The sequence below is a fragment of the Agelaius tricolor genome, unplaced genomic scaffold (genome assembly GCF_023055355.1).
Source record: "Agelaius tricolor isolate 1412-34295 unplaced genomic scaffold, bAgeTri1.0.p SCAF_31, whole genome shotgun sequence".
Taxonomy (NCBI): domain Eukaryota; kingdom Metazoa; phylum Chordata; class Aves; order Passeriformes; family Icteridae; genus Agelaius; species Agelaius tricolor.
This window is the reverse complement of record NW_027269291.1, coordinates 2,734,393-2,749,638: the sequence shown is the minus strand read 5'-3', so window position 1 is coordinate 2,749,638 and position 15,246 is coordinate 2,734,393. Positions and strand designations below refer to the sequence as shown.

The 15,246-nt window shown below is 42.3% G+C and overlaps 2 protein-coding genes and 1 long non-coding RNA gene across 4 annotated transcripts; 1 reads left to right on the top strand and 2 right to left on the bottom strand.

The window, feature by feature from the left end:
* Positions 1-25: 25 nt before the first annotated feature.
* LOC139601488 (uncharacterized) lies at positions 26-9,418 on the top strand. Its single transcript, XR_011682920.1, has 3 exons — positions 26-499; positions 1,333-1,416; positions 9,318-9,418. It is a non-coding gene; the product is annotated as an uncharacterized lncRNA (long non-coding RNA).
* On the bottom strand, positions 2,660-9,601 carry KRT222 (keratin 222). Of its 2 annotated transcripts, none has more exons than XM_071450597.1 (6): positions 9,471-9,601; positions 7,699-7,827; positions 6,769-6,989; positions 6,152-6,228; positions 5,883-5,988; positions 2,660-4,555 (listed from the first exon to the last, which is right to left on the bottom strand). In XM_071450597.1, exons 1-6 carry the CDS (start codon positions 9,564-9,566, stop codon positions 4,342-4,344), a joined length of 843 nt encoding a protein of 280 aa, XP_071306698.1. In that variant the 5' UTR covers positions 9,567-9,601; the 3' UTR covers positions 2,660-4,341. The 2 variants fall into 2 exon arrangements, with proteins under 2 accessions (XP_071306698.1, XP_071306699.1); XM_071450598.1 differs by having other exon boundaries at positions 9,389-9,527.
* A 1,646-nt stretch (positions 9,602-11,247) lies between these two features.
* On the bottom strand, positions 11,248-14,834 carry LOC139601487 (keratin, type I cytoskeletal 12-like). Its single transcript, XM_071450600.1, has 8 exons — positions 14,184-14,834; positions 13,737-13,819; positions 13,361-13,517; positions 12,929-13,090; positions 12,705-12,830; positions 12,199-12,416; positions 11,825-11,907; positions 11,248-11,626 (listed from the first exon to the last, which is right to left on the bottom strand). Exons 1-8 carry the CDS (start codon positions 14,826-14,828, stop codon positions 11,529-11,531), a joined length of 1,572 nt encoding a protein of 523 aa, XP_071306701.1. The 5' UTR covers positions 14,829-14,834; the 3' UTR covers positions 11,248-11,528.
* Between the last annotated feature and the right edge of the window lie 412 nt (positions 14,835-15,246).

The window sequence follows — 15,246 nt, the reverse complement described above, 5'->3', positions numbered from 1 at the left end:
GGTGTTCCAGGGGCTCCCGCGGCGCCTCAGACCCGCAGTGCCCAATACCCCGCTCGTCCTTTTCCCCCGCGCCGGCAACCCTGGTCACGGTGCCCTGAGCGCTGGCTGCCGGTGGCGAATCTGCGGCGCAGAACGGGCGCGCAGGGAGGGCCTGCGGATGCTTCGTGGCCGCTGCGCTTTAGCGCCTTTCCACCCTCACGGGCTGCGCGCGGCCCCGCAGGGGCGTTTGGCGCCTTTTTCCCCTCACGGGCTGCGCGCGGCCCCTCAGGGGCGTTTGGCGCCTTTTTCCCCTCACGGGTAGTGGGCGGTCCCTGAAGCGCCCCGATCCCTGGGCTGCTGTGAGGCCACGGAAAGCGCTGCGGGGTCGTGTCCGAGCCCGAATAATATCCCATAAAAAGCAGCGATGGAGTCAGGTGAACCGTCCGTCAGTGCTGCGGGGTCCTGTTCTGTGCAGAGTGTGGTGCCGAAAGGGCTGTTTGGGATGGCAGCGCTTCCAGAGGTGATTGAGTGGAGCAGGATGAGCTCTGAGGGCAGCGGGAAGGTGCCGGTGTGTGGGAGAATGTCAGAGGAAGGGGATGGCGTTAGAGACGGCTGTGAAGGCAGCGAGATGGACCCCGGGTAATAAATATGATAATATATGATAATTGGTAACTGAATCCGCCTGACCATCTCAAAACACTCTGCTGCTGAATCAGACAGGATTATAAATTACCCAGGAGTCTGGGAGCAGTGGAATTGTCCACAATTCCTTGCAGAAATCAGCAAAGTTATCACACATAGGTAAAACCCTCACAAATATCAAACAAAGTGAAGGGTGTGGCTCTGAGGGTGTGAGGAGGATGGAGAGTTCCAGACCTCCGTATTCAGCTTTAAGAACCTTTTACACTGCAGATTATCAAGATGACTGAATTAAACATGAAAACTTTGTCAGTGAAACTTGAAATAGAAAGTTTCATGTTGAGTGTTTTACGTTGAAATTGAATGTTTGGCATTGAAATGCTCTCCCGTATTTCTAGAAATTCATGAGGGAGAATATGAGTGGATCTGAAGGAAAGCCAAGGGGGATGGTACCTGCCTAATCCAAAAGGATGGTAGAAGGTGAAAAGAAGAAAAAGTAACTTAACATGGGTTGCTGCAAGTTGGGTCCATTTTTCTTAATGCCTGCAGTTCCACTGGCTCAGTTTGTTTTCATGCTTAAATACACTTATTTTTATGAACAAATAAAGAGTCAAGAGCTCTGCCCTCATCTGCTTAGATTCTGCTGACTGTACCTACAATGGACATTTGTTGCCATGCAGCAGAATAATCTGTGACTTCAATTTGATATTAAAGCAAGAGTTGAAGAGATTCCTCAGCCAGCAAAATACGTCACACTAGTTCACCAGCTTCACTGGGGCAGGAAAAGGTAAAGAAAAGGTGAGAAAATGCTTGTAAGAGGTGAAAAATAACCTGGTTTCCCCCCTGCTTTTGACTAGGCTCCTCTACTTTCATACATTCACTTCTAGTTTATTAATAACATGGTTTTGTTGATAGTGTAAATTGCATTTAATGTTAAATTAAAAATTGAAATGTTGAAATATTTATTAATTGTTTTTAAATTTAACCTTAATTTTAAAATTTGAATTATTTCAAAGTTTTTTTTCTTTTTAAACAGAATTGTTTATTGTGGTGTTCAAGTACATTTATGGAAACTCACATTCCATACTAATAGTTCTAAATCATTATGTGTTTTCAAAGCCATCAGTGTATTTCCTGCTTTGTTTTATTCCCCTTTTTTGCTCTTTGCCTTAATTCCATCGTGTGATAGTGAAAGATTTCGCCAGCGTAGACTTTTTAATATCCTGTACAACATATGAGTAGTTTTACTGATTTAATGGAATTGTTTATACTGCACCATGCTCACCAGGGGGGATGTAAAACCTAATTCTTACCCAACTGTTTTAATTACCAGCAGTTTCATAAGCTTTGGAATGAGGACAGACATTCACTGGGAAGTAGATTGAGACAATAAAACTCGTTTTTACATCAGCCGTTTGCAGGTGCTGGTTGGCAGAGGCTCAGCTGGTCTGGATTTAATTAGAACCACAGCAATGAAGCATTCTCTGCCACAGTATTAAGCTTCAGTGTTAATTTTTTTTTTTTTAAATTCAGCTTTAAAGTGACCTAAAAATGAGGGTGAGATGTTATTATTTTGATGCCCATGTGGAGTTCACACTGACACTTGTGGAATTTCACTGCTACGTGAACAAAAGAGAGTTCTTTACATTTTGAGAGATGAAATTTGTGAATAATGCAAAAATAGATACTTACTGAAAGAGGTGAAAATCTGAGTTAAAACCAGAATGCCCACTTGAACCAGGCCTAGAGTAGGAGAAGCTACTGAAGTCAGTATCAGGAAGTCACACGTGAAGAAAATATCCAGGGTGACTGGATTTACCAGGACAAAAGTAAGTTTTGTAGCAGAAAGACACTCACATGTTATGGTAAGGATTCTGAGGGAGTTTGTGTCTTTCTAATTGCAGAGAGGATCTTAGAGAACACTTGTTGCAGTGCTACAGATTTTCCTATCTGTAACTTCTTTTTTGCATTTTTCTTTTACTCCTTTCCACTTAAGGAGAAGGCATTGACACACACACACACAAAATATGCATGGACAAACTCCATTTTAATACTTTTTTTATTGTAGTACTATAATTTACTTTGGTAAATTCATATCCCTGTTTAAAGTGCCTTAAAGCAATTAAAACTTAGTTTAAATTCAAGTATTGTAAAATGTACAGAGTCTAAGCACAAAAAAAAAGCTGCATAGTGAAAATACTGGAGCAGGCTGATACATTCAGGATGCCAAGTACTCAAGTAGTAACAACAGCAGCTCATGATTCAGGTTAAGGATAATTAGCAAGTTTGATACAGTACAGACAGGACAGGGCAATATCAATGCATTGTTCTTACCATGAACAAAGGATGGAAGCATAAATTAACTCTGAAAGAATCTGCAGTATCAGTTTAGTACACATGCCATAAGTAATAAGGCAGATACTGACACTGAAATCAGTCCTGTACATGCTGCTGTAATCCAGCAAACCCTGTGTGTGGATTCTCCAGACTCTGAGCCCCAGCAATCCTGGGTTCCAATGGGACCTGTGGCATCCATCCTCTTCAGAATCCTCACAAACAATCATTGTCAGCTTCATACAGTCTTGTTTGAGTCTTTGTTTGAAATTTGTCCTGTAAGGTTTTAGAGAAGGATGGCTGTTCCTCTGTGTACCGGTGCAGGGTTTCTCTCGGGGTTTGTGTTTGCCCACAGCCACTTTGGGTAGGAGTGGGGGGTTCTTGAGGGGTCTGCTTGAATTGTACACTGAATTTGTAGCCCTTATATTGCCCAGTTAATTTGAAGTAGTAACAGTTGTACCCTGGTGTAACAGTGACTTGTCACATGGACTAGATCAACAGCATCACTTACCTGTAGTGTTTGTCAGAAGAGGAATTTGTTGAAGATATTTTAATGCACATTGTTATTATAAACAAAATTAATGGAATACCAGCATTCAAATGGTTGTTTGGCTCCTCCCTTTTGAACAATTAGAGAGTAATTTCATTTGCCTCAGCTAAGAGACTTGTAGTACAAGGGTGTGTTTGGACACATAAGAAAATGGTTGATTTTTCAGGGGAAATTACTTCTTCAAAATCAGTTGAACAATATGGCTAAAATGTTACTGCATTGTAACAACGCTTTTAAAATGGATGTATATGGATGTAAAGACATTTTTGCTCAGTTGTTGCCTGAAAAAAAGGAATTTAAAAATACTAGCCACTTTTAAAAGAAAACTCTTTGTTAATACTTCATGTATTTTAAGAGTATTTTCATATGTAATTTTTGCTGTTAGAAAGAATTATTTTAAAATATATTTCTAGAAGGATGACAGCTGTGATATAAATTATTGCAAGGATTCACCAGTCATTATATGAATGGAATATTGAATAGTTAAGAGAAGCAAATAGGCATTTCTCATTTTTGGAAAGAGAAAACAAGTTCTCTTTTACAAAGGTAGAATATGTCAAGCTATAAAGTTCTAGTTTAATTTTTGTAATATTTGGTGAAATTCTACAAAACAACAACAATGAGAATATGAAAGGGCTGCACCCAGAGTATAAAACCAGTAGAAGTTGGGTTTCTTGGAATTGGAACCCCCTTTCTTTTAAAGGACTTAAATGGTTTTCTTGTATTGATCCAAGTGCTGGGTGAGATGTTGTGGTTGTAGCAGACAGCAGCCGTGGGAGTCCATCCCCTGCTCATTTCCAGAGCCCCTTGTGGATGCACTTTGAGGGAATTGCCTGAGGTTAAGGTTTGATGGATGGGATGCTGCAGGATCTCCTCATCACCAGCCTGACTTCGATGTCGGGGAGGCTTTTCTGTTTTGTGTGCAAGCACCCGTCCTCTGTGGCTGCCAGGTGGAGATCGAAGCGCAAGGAAACGGACTTTTTCCTTAAGCGAGGGTTGTCCTTAAAGAAAGAACCTTCCCATTCCTTAATCACTTCATCCACTTTTTCTGTCCTGAAACAATAAAGAAAATGTATTTATGATTTTTTTAGGCTATATTAGTTATCCATCTTCAGAACTGCTTTTGAAACAGAGAGAGAAATGGCATCATCAAGAGTCGAGTTAATTTATATGGGACTGAGATAGCAGTGGTGTCTTTTTTTTCCAGGTTCATTCTCCAGAGAAGCTAAATAAAGGGTGAGGGTTCATTATGTTCTTGTTTTTGTACTTTTAGGTAGACATGGCTACAAAACCACTGCTCCAAATACTTTAGGCAGTTTGTTTCCAAGGAGAAAGTTTGGAATCCAAGCTCCAAAATTTTGCAAGAAACCTCAGTACTGTAGTGGGCAGGACAGAATTCCTGCATCTGAAAACCTTCAGACTAGGGAGGAGAAAATCTAGTTTAGACTCAAACCTCAGAATGTGGAGCTATATTACATTAAAGAGAAAAAAGGGCAGAAGTAAAATAGGGAGAATTGAAAAGCCAGCTGATCCAGGAATATTGAGGCACCCAAATCCTGTTGATTCAATTCTCTGTGTGTGTGTCAGAATTCAGATCTGAAAGTCAGGCTCTGGGGTCTCACCCAGCTGAGTACACTGCACCCAGCAGAGTAGCTCTGTGCAGATCTGAGTGTGTGATGAACAAAGCTCCTGCCCAAAAATAAACGTCACCTATGGAGTGTGTCTGCTGGACCTTATGATGACATTAATTTTTTTCAGCAGCTGATTATGGTTCAGTGCTAGGAATAGCCCACTAGAGTGTGTTTAAAGGTAACATTAAATTACTCTACAAAAAAAGCTTAAAGAGCAGGAGGGAAAAAAAAAATTGAGGCAATCCAATACTATTAAAGTAATTTCAGTGAATAACACATCCTCACAGACTTTCACATGCCTGCTTGGGAGCCAGGCTCTCCCTCCCCTGTTTGGGGAAACGTAGGAGTTTCCAAGGAGCAAGTTGGAGCAGCTGAGCCTGAATTTATGTGCATAAATATGCCCCAGAGGGACTTCCCAAATGTGGTCTGGGCTCTTTGCTTTTAGCCTTAGCGAGATGAATTATTCATAGTTTCATTCTTAACAGAAATAGAAATTACAAATCAGAAGCACCAGCATGGTATTGTTTGCTTATGAAGCCAATACTAATAAAAAGAACTTTTAAATGGAATGTATTGTTAAACCCTGCCATTCAGTGCACCTTCAGGAGCTCTCACTGTGCTTCTGAAGCTCCTGGGCTATGTGGGCACGACATAACAGATACCAAATAACGGAAAATTCAAAGCTGCTGAGACGTAACCTCCACCCTTTCCTTCCAATTGTTATTTTGTGAAATTCCTGTTTATCTTACTGTACAGTGCCATGAGCTTCAGCACTTTCCTTCATGATGTTTCCATCTAGGATTGCTTGTTTTGTCATCAGTTCCACCTTCTTTGGTTTGTGCTTCTTTACATCCTCTGTAAAAGAATATGCAGGTGTACAGTGAGCAAGGGCAGTACACAGGACCTGGAGGTATTTCCCATGCATTGGAAAAGGTCCTTTTTTAATATTCAGGAATTTGTCAGTAGTTGTGAACACTTAGGGCCAAAATCCCTTAAGGAGAAGGTGCCTGAAACTCACCTGAAGGCAGCATAAAGGTGATCTTGCTAGTGCTGGGCTTTTTGTCATCCTTGTGGGCAGGTATTGAGCAACGGAACCTGCAAAAAAAAAAAAAAAAAAAAAGATTACAGGCATCTATTACTATTGAATTACTTTAATTCCTAACTTGTCATATGAACAGCTGTGAGAAATTTCAAAGTGTGAGAATCACAAGAAGTTCTGTTTGATCATGGTAACTATTTGTTGGGATTTCTTGTTCTGAGCCCAGAACTGGAGGAAGTGTCTGACAATATCTGTGCAGTTTCCTGCAGGGTCTGTGCTGGTCTGAGACAGGGACTCCCTGGCCAGCACTTCATGTGTGTGGGCTGGCCCCATGTGCTGTGGCACCTGAGGGGACACAGGATCCCAGTGACCCTCACTGAGGGAGGCTGCAGTGCCTGAGCTGCTCTGCACTGTGTGTGAGACACTGAGCACCAGAAACTCTCCACTCAGTGAAGCTACCTTATAATGAAACCTTTTCTAAGACTTTATACTGTAATTTTTTTAATGTTTAGTTCATGTATTTTACAATTCTGATTATTTGAGACCTTCAGGAATGGAAGACAAATGTGAGATCTTTTTCTCTCAGCAGCGAGTACCTGCTCTCCTCTTGCTCCAGCAGACTGCGATATGTCGCTATCTCCTCCTCCAGCTTCATCCTCGTGTTCAGGAGAATTTCATGCTCTCGAAGCTGTTTCTCAATTCCTCTTCTCACTTCCAACAACTCTTTCTCCAAGCATTCAATCTCACCTTCCAAATTTTGTAGCTGCATGTGGTACTGCTGCTCCGTGGCCCGCAGTGAACGTTCCAAACCCTTTTCCTGTGAAATTTAAGTCATATTTTAAGATTTGGAAAGTTTGTGTGCAAAGATGTTACAGACACACATGGTTTCATTAACAAACTGTATTTTTACATAAGTTCTTGTAAGATTATTCTTTAAGAACAGGAGTCAAAGTATTTCAAGGTAATACTTTGGCTGAGAAGTTTTCTAGTAAAGTCTGTGGTAATTTAAAATCAGATGAAAGTGTAGCCATGTCTTGCACAGCAACCCACTGCCTTGAGTTTACAGATCTCTGATTTTACAGTTAAACAATGTCCAGCTCAGTGCTGGATGAAGTGTCTGTGTGCTCTTGGAGCTTTTCTGTACTGCTGAATTGAGCAAAAAGCTGCCATTTTATCACAAATGAATGGATAAATCTGGTCCACACATTAAAAAAAGGTCATAAACATGCTGTGAATTGGTAAGGCAGAATGACCAGGAGCTTGGTGAGGGATTATCATGCAAATATATGCTTGAGAGCTGTGAAAGCAGGACACCACACGTGTCTGGAGAGGCAGATCCTGCTCCAGAACATGTGCTGGGTCAGTGTGTGTGAGCAAGGGCTCTGTGAGGAGCTGGAGCCCCCCAGGTGAGGGATTTCTGCAGTATGGTGGCTGTGACTGTCACAGAAATCAACTGTGGGATAGTTTCCATCAAGGACAAGGCTTCTTTTTCCCGTGAGATTTCAAGTTTCATTTCTGACTCTTACCACAGCATGGAGAGACTCGATTTCCACCTGCATGTGGTGCCACTGCCGTCGGGCTTCACACAGTTCTGCTCTGGCTGCCTTTAGTGCTTCTGCATCTTTGTCCATTCTTTTACTTGTACCTTCTTCTAACTACAGGGGACATACAAAAGACAGCAATATCAAAAATATTCAAATAACGATCATAAATTGGCACGTAGTCTGGTTGGAATTTTTGTTAAGAGTCGTATAAATGTGTGAAAGCTCACAGTGAGGAGTTAATATTTTCTGTACTGTGTAGAGGGAAAGTCCTTATCCCACTGTGTTTGATGGGAAGTGGTTGGCCACATCTCTATCCCTGGCACCTTTGTCCTAGAGGAATTCTTATACAAATTACCCAATTGTATTGAGACCTTACTCACTCCTGGAGTAAAGGGGCTTAGAGGAAGTGCAGATGGTTCAAGCTTCCAATTTTGAATAAGCTGCTTTGATTTTAATGTGTTTTTGATGTCAGGGTTTTGGTTTTTTTTTTCCTTTTATCCTGTTAAAGGTAGTTTTTTAAAACCACTCCTGATCATGTGTGAGGTCATTTTAGATTTAAACTTCTCTTTATTTTTGATAGTATGTTCCTGCATGTAACTTCCAGAATGATTGCTTGGCTTACAGAAGTTATTTTTCTTTTTTGATTCTGAGTTTTGTTGCAAGTGCTGAAGATGCAAGTGCCCTAAGCCTTTGAAACAGCACTTGCTCTTTTGCATATTTTACTGCTTTATGCAGGTTCTTATGATGACATTGACTTTAAGAAAATAATCTCTTTAATTCAAGTCTTATGAACTAAGGAAAATAAGGCTTTTGTTGCCCTGTACCTACTGACCTATTGCAACTTTACCAGATGGTCATTTTGGTGAAAATCTAGGTTTGTCTCATCCACAAGTGAGCCCTCAATGATCTTTGCTTCCCCTTTCTTGCCTGGGTACTGCAGAATTTATGTGACACGACCAAACCAGTGTGCATTGGCTGCTTTGTGCCAACCCAAAGATAAACTTGGCTTTGCTGTGGGGTGTGCAGCTGCCGTGTGCCTGGCACTGTGCTGGATCAGCCAGGCTGCAGCAGCGCCTGGCCTGTCCTTAAAACAAACCTCTGGGATTCCTGCAATACCTGCTACAAGGTGACAGAATACCTGATTCCCCCCTGAATCTCTTGACATTTGGTGGCTCAAAATTGTTTTGCCATTTGATTTCAGCTGGGTTTAGAGCTGTTTGTATGTAAATCCCTAACAGCAGCATTGTGTGTTGGTAGCATTTAATCGAGCTGTATGACAGAACGACTGATATTTGCTGAAAAGCAAAACATAGTTTTTACTGTGAGCAATAGAAAATAGTTCCTGCAAAGGAACAGTGTACTTTACTAGAGGGCTAAAAATGGCAAAGATTGCTGTATAGAAAAGGATTCTCTTCAGGATTCTTTTTTCCTCTGAGATAAGTACATGGAGCTAGAGGTTACCCTGTTACAGCCTATGTCATCATCCCTTAAATCCCAGCAATAGCCCGGCTGCAGGGACAGAAAAGCATCCTGATGAATTACACAGCATTCGTTTAGTATGAATCCATACCCCTGACAAAATCTATTTCCGATTCTTCTAGTTCACATCTTACTGCGGTAAAATCCACGTCCCTTCCCCGAAAATCTGCTGCATTGAAAGGAATTACTGTACCTCATAGAGGCTGCGGGAGGAACTGTACGGCCAGGGAATGGCTCCGTACTCTGCAAGGTGTGTGGCTGTGAGGAGGCATTACCTGCGTCCTTGCTGAGCTGACGGTCTTTATCTGATTTCGGGTGATGAGCGATTCATACTTTGCCCTGATCTCTCGGCGGAGCCGAGCCGGCTCCATCCTCCTCCTCCTCCTCCTCCCATCCTCCCCGGCTCCCGGCTCCGCTGCCGGCGGCGCGGGGCTGCGGCCGCGGGGCCGTTAAAGCGGCAGCGGCCCAATTTGGGGAGCGCGGGCGGCTCAGAGCCTGGCAGCCCGTCCTGGCACAAAGGATAGCACTGAAATAACTATTCCTAAATTATGCGCCGAAATTAGTATATCAATGTCTTAGTGGTTTTTGTGACGCTGTAACTGTAGGGTTTTATAACTTCAGAAATGTGAGGGTAAGAGAGAGAAAGCAAAGCATAAAGGTGCAGCTGCCCAGCATGAGGTGCTCTGGCAAGAGGACATGGAAAGACAGAGCTTTCCAGCAGCATAGCTGGGTTGCTGGCAGTGTCGCTGGCAGGTGTCTCCACCATTGTTAGGGATGTCACAGCATTTTCATCCCTGAAGACATTTGAGACTCAGTGAGATGAAGCCTCGAGTGTCTGACCTGACCCACTGCTGAGGAGTGCCCCATCTCAGAACGAGCTGGGCTCCGGGGCATCCTCTTTTATGGGCAGAAACACAACAAGGAGGGAGAGCAACCAGCACTTCTGGTGGTGGGTAGTGCTGGTGCAACTTGTGGGAAGGCCTTTGGCTCCTCTTCTGCAGAGGACAAAGTTCTGGTGAATGTACACTTGAGACACATCACTGCTGTCAGGAGAAGGGTCTGGGTTGTCTCTGATGGTGTTTCAGAACCTGTGCCAGGTGTTGGTGTGCTCAATGCACACAACACACAAAGTATGTGGGGTTCTTCCCCCTTTCCTGACAGCTCCCAGGCAGGTCCAGCACAGGTTGTCTGGTGTGCTGTGCTTCCTCATTTCCTGCTCACTGGAGCACTGTGTGATCCCAATGATCTTGTCTGCTAAGAGTGGCTCCTACCTACTTCCTTTTACCTCTTGTTTATTTTTTTTTTTCAGTGGTGCACAATACCAGATATGCAGTAAAAAAAATATTCCAATTTCAATAGAAATTTAAAATTTAGCAAAGAGATAAACACATTTTTGGCTCTAAATGAGAATATACAATAAAACAGGCAGTAAACTTTCATAAGACACACATCTTTTTAGAAGTCAAAGTATTGTACCACTTAAAAGTCTCCTGCTGTAAAAAGGCTTCCCTGTTCTTGGCTGTGTCTGTTGGCACATGTGAAAGGATCCTGTGTTTGGATTTTCTTTTCCTTAGCTGACTGTCTTCCAGTTGTTGTCCACTCTCTTTTCTAAATGTGTCTTAATTATCCTTATTCTGTGTAGTTCTAAACCCAAAATATTGTCAGTGTTTGTCATTGATAGGATGAGAACAGTTACATAAGAAAACAATTAGGAATCCATCAGACAAACACAAGGTATTGCACTTGGGATATTATAAACTGATGCTTTCTATCTTTTTTTTCAGGTGTAAAGGGAACACCTGGCTATGAGATTCCTGAAGGCTAAAGGTAGGCAGGTGTAAGCAATTGCATTTTTCCTAGGACTTATGGAACTTGGAATTCTAGCTGCTTTCAATGTTCATATTTTATTGCTGGCTCACCACACAGCTGCAGGGGGTCATGGAGAATAAAAGGACACTAATACATTAAAGCTTGTAGAGTACTTTTTATTAGGGATGAAAACTGAAAAATGAGATTAGAACAGCAAAATTATTTTATCTATTGGTTACTAAAGATTATAGAAAGGCAAATATGATTAAATGTGTGCTTCATATTTCTGGTTATTGAACAGAGATTTGATGATATTTTTAAAGAACACCATGGAAATCATACAGGTAAGGCTGATAGAGTGAAGCAGGAAATGTATGTCTGCAAGGAATGAAAGTGCCAACTTTGTCTTATCTAAAAGATTCTGTGTACAAAGCCAAATGTTTTATCACTTCATACAAAAGAATAAAGTTATTTATCCGTTTTGGCTTGGAGCAAATGGATCCTTTGCCACATCAGATTGTGCCTCATATCTTCTCTTCAACTTCCTTAACGTGGGATGCAACAACTTTTCCATCTACCACTTCTTCGACAATTGTCTTGATCTTTCTAGTTTTGGTTGGATCTAAACATCATGAACAAAACAAAGAATATTTATCAATGTGTAAAAATGATAAACCAAAGCAGCACATGACCAGGTGCCCCCTTTTCCTTCCCAACTGGCTTAATGAACTCTCTGATGTAGTTAAACAGGATAACATGTATTATTTGATTTGTAAGAATGACTTTAGAAACAAGATTTTATTCAATCAGTTCTACCTACCTTGAGAAGAGTCCAGTGATTGTGTTTGAGATTTGGACCCTGTCAGGGATGAGCTTTCAAGTGTAACTGCCTGTCCAGCGCCCCTAAAAGGGAATCAGAGACATCACTATTGCAGGATGTGTGATAGGATCAGGATAAATTCCCTTTTCATGGTGACATTGATAGGTTATTTAAATAGTGAGCAGATTGATGGGTTATTTAAATAGTGAGCAGAATGGCTCACTCTCCTCAGTCACAGTGATATTTCAGATCCCTGTATGTGCCTTTTTGTCACTTGGAGAATGTTCCACTTATTTCACCTCTTTTTTTCCTGGAAAGGATTTTGCTACAGAAAATAAACGCAAGGCGATATTTTGTGTCAACCAGTTCCTTACACAAACTCTCCATCCAGCAGGCGCCGGTAGGTTTCAATCTCCATTTCCAGACGAGTCTTGATGTCTAGGAGCTGCTGGTACTCCGCGTTCTGGCGCTCCATGTCAGCCCTGACCTGGAAAAGCTGGGACTCCAGGTTCCCAATCTGCATTTGGATTTGTGACAGCTGAGCGCAGTAACCACCTTCCGTTTCTGCTAAAGTGTCTTCCAGGGATTTTTTCTGTGTAAAGATATTAAATAATCTCTGGGTAAGGAGAAAAATCTCTTAACAAAACCAACTGAACTTTCCCTTGTCACTTCCTTAAATGTGATGTAAAAACTCATCTGCTTTGTGACATGCTCTTTGCAATCCAGTTAGATATATTACTGCTATTTAGAAACTAAAAGAATATAGGATTTAATTGGAAAGAAATGCAAATCCTCAATTCTATGGAATAGGATTAGGTCTAAAAAGACTTTTGAAGTTGCCGAATTGGCTCTGAGCAGTCAGCAGCTTCCCAGAACGTACCATGGCAAGCTGAGACTGCAGCTCTATTTCCAAGCTCTGGAGAGTCCTTTTCAAATCTGTGATCTCGCTCTTTCCTGACTGGAGCTGCTCAGTGTGAGTGGAGATTTCCCTTTTCAGCTCCCCGCTCTGAAATGACAAGGAAGAATGGGGTGTAATTTTACTGTTCCAAGTATTGAACTGATTTTCCCATGCATTTCCCTGAGTTTGCTCTCTCTGGTTGTTACTTTTTCATTGAACCACGCTTCGGCCTCTTTACGGTTTTGCTCGGCAATGACTTCGTATTGTCCTCTCATATCATTCAGAAGCTTGGTCAGATCAGTCCCTGGGGCAGCATCCATTTCCACACTGACTTGGCCAAATTCACTGCTTTGGATGCCCTGAAGCTCCTGGAGACATTGAAAATAAAGAGAAGGTTCTGTTAATAAAAGACAAAATAGTTACACCAAAATATATGTAAAGAAATAGATATGGTACAAATTCTGTTTCAACAAGGATCTGTAAATTGTTTGTCGTACTCTTTCAGCAAACTCAAAAATTAACAGCAAACACAACCTATAATGAAACCCAGGAACTCCCACTGGCTTAAATAAAGGGAGTAATTTGATGTTTCACAATTTCATGTATCTTGTTATGAATTCACAAAGGAAAAAAATTACCTCTTCATGATTCTTCTTGAGATAAGCCAGTTCTTCATTCAGGCTTTCAATCTGCATCTCCAGATCTGCCCTGGTCATGGTCAGCTCATCCAGGACTCTGCGCAGACCATTGATGTCAGCCTCCACACTCTGCCGAAGAGCCACTTCATTCTCATATCTATGCATAAAGGGATTAAGTATTATTTTTCACATGGCCAGTGAGGTCAAATGCAGACTATTAATGTGGTTTATTTTAGCTTTAATTTGAAAACTTAATACACATAATTATTATAATACTGTTTAATAATTATACTACAAGTATTCTACAAGGAAAGAGATTTTTAGTACAAAAGAATTTTTTCCTTAAGGAGTTTTTATAACATTAAGATATCCTTACTTCAGTCTGAAGTCATCAGCAGCCAGTCTGGCATTATCGACCTGCAGAATGATCCTCGCGTTGTCGATGGTTGCATTGATGATCTAGAATACAAACAGTGTTCAGAGAATGGTGTTACAGCCCAAAGGCTTCATGGCTTTGTAATGGCTTTAAACTTTGTGTTCTACAAGGGTTTGTAGAATTGCATTCCATCGCTGCCTTCTCCTTTATTCAGATTAGACAAATCACTGTGTGACACAGCTACAGAACTGCTTTAATGTACAGGAAAAATTCACCACATGTCACCAGTGCAAGGTGACAGAGGTCACTGCAAATGTCAGTACCAAGGGATAAAATGTGCTCTTGGTTTCTGAAAGAAATTTGCTGCTTTCATTAATACTATTAAGTATTTAATTAATACTATCAAGTTACAACTATAAAGATACATTAAATACATTGCTTTGCTACCTTGTTTCGAAGATCTTCAATGAGAGGATAGAATTTACTGTAGTCATTCCCAGATCCAGGGGTGCCAGTGCCAGGGCCATTTTTCTCATACCATTCACGGATTTTGCGCTCCAGCTCGGTGTTGGCATCCTCCAGAGACCTCACTTTGTCCAGATACGCAGCCAGACGGTCGTTGAGGTTCTGCATAGTCTCTTTTTTAGAGCCAGAAAGAATGCCACCATCGCAAGCACCAGCAGGGCCAAACCCACCTCCAAAACCAGTCCCTGAGCCACCACCAAAGCCACTTCCAAAAGCAGCACCTGAACTGCTGCCAAAACCACTTCCCGAGCCTCCCCCAAACCCACTGCCTAAGCCACTTCCATAGCTACCACCCAAACCACCTCCAAAGCTTCCCCCAAAGCCACTGCTTAAGCTGCTCCCAAGTCCTGCACCTGAACTGCCCCCAAAGCCCCCACCAAAGCCAGAGCTTGAACCCAACAGAGAAGCTGCACCAAAGCCTCCACCAGCCCCCCCACCAAAGCCAAGCCCACTGCCACCAAAGCCTCCTCCACCACTGGAACTGGACATCCTCAGAGATCCCCCTCCAATCCCGCTCCGAGAGGAGAACTGCCGGGGCCCGCCGCTCGTGCGCACGGAAAGGGCCATGGTGCTCGAGGTGCCTGGGTCTGCCCCGTGGAGGATACAGCAGAGAGCAGGGCAGAGCAGGAGCAGGGTCAGCTTTATAGGGACAGCAGTGGGTGTTTCAGGAGGAGTCCCCACCTCCTGGGGAGAGCTTTCACTCTCTCTCTCCCTCCTCTTTCGGGGGGATGTCAGTTTAGTATGTTCTGACCAACCGAAATGATATGTGCCAACCAAAATTGCCAATGGGAGTGGAAATCTGGTGCCCTCCAGGTATTTGTATGAGGGGAAATGGGTGGAGTGGAGCTGAGACATCATGATTGTGTTCTGCCATGTGCAATGGAGCATAAAAGGTTCTTTTCGCATTTAAATCCCTCCTAAATAATTGTTTTGTCATTGCAGATGCAGTGCTTCCTGCATTTGGGGCTGTTCTTACAGGAGTTTG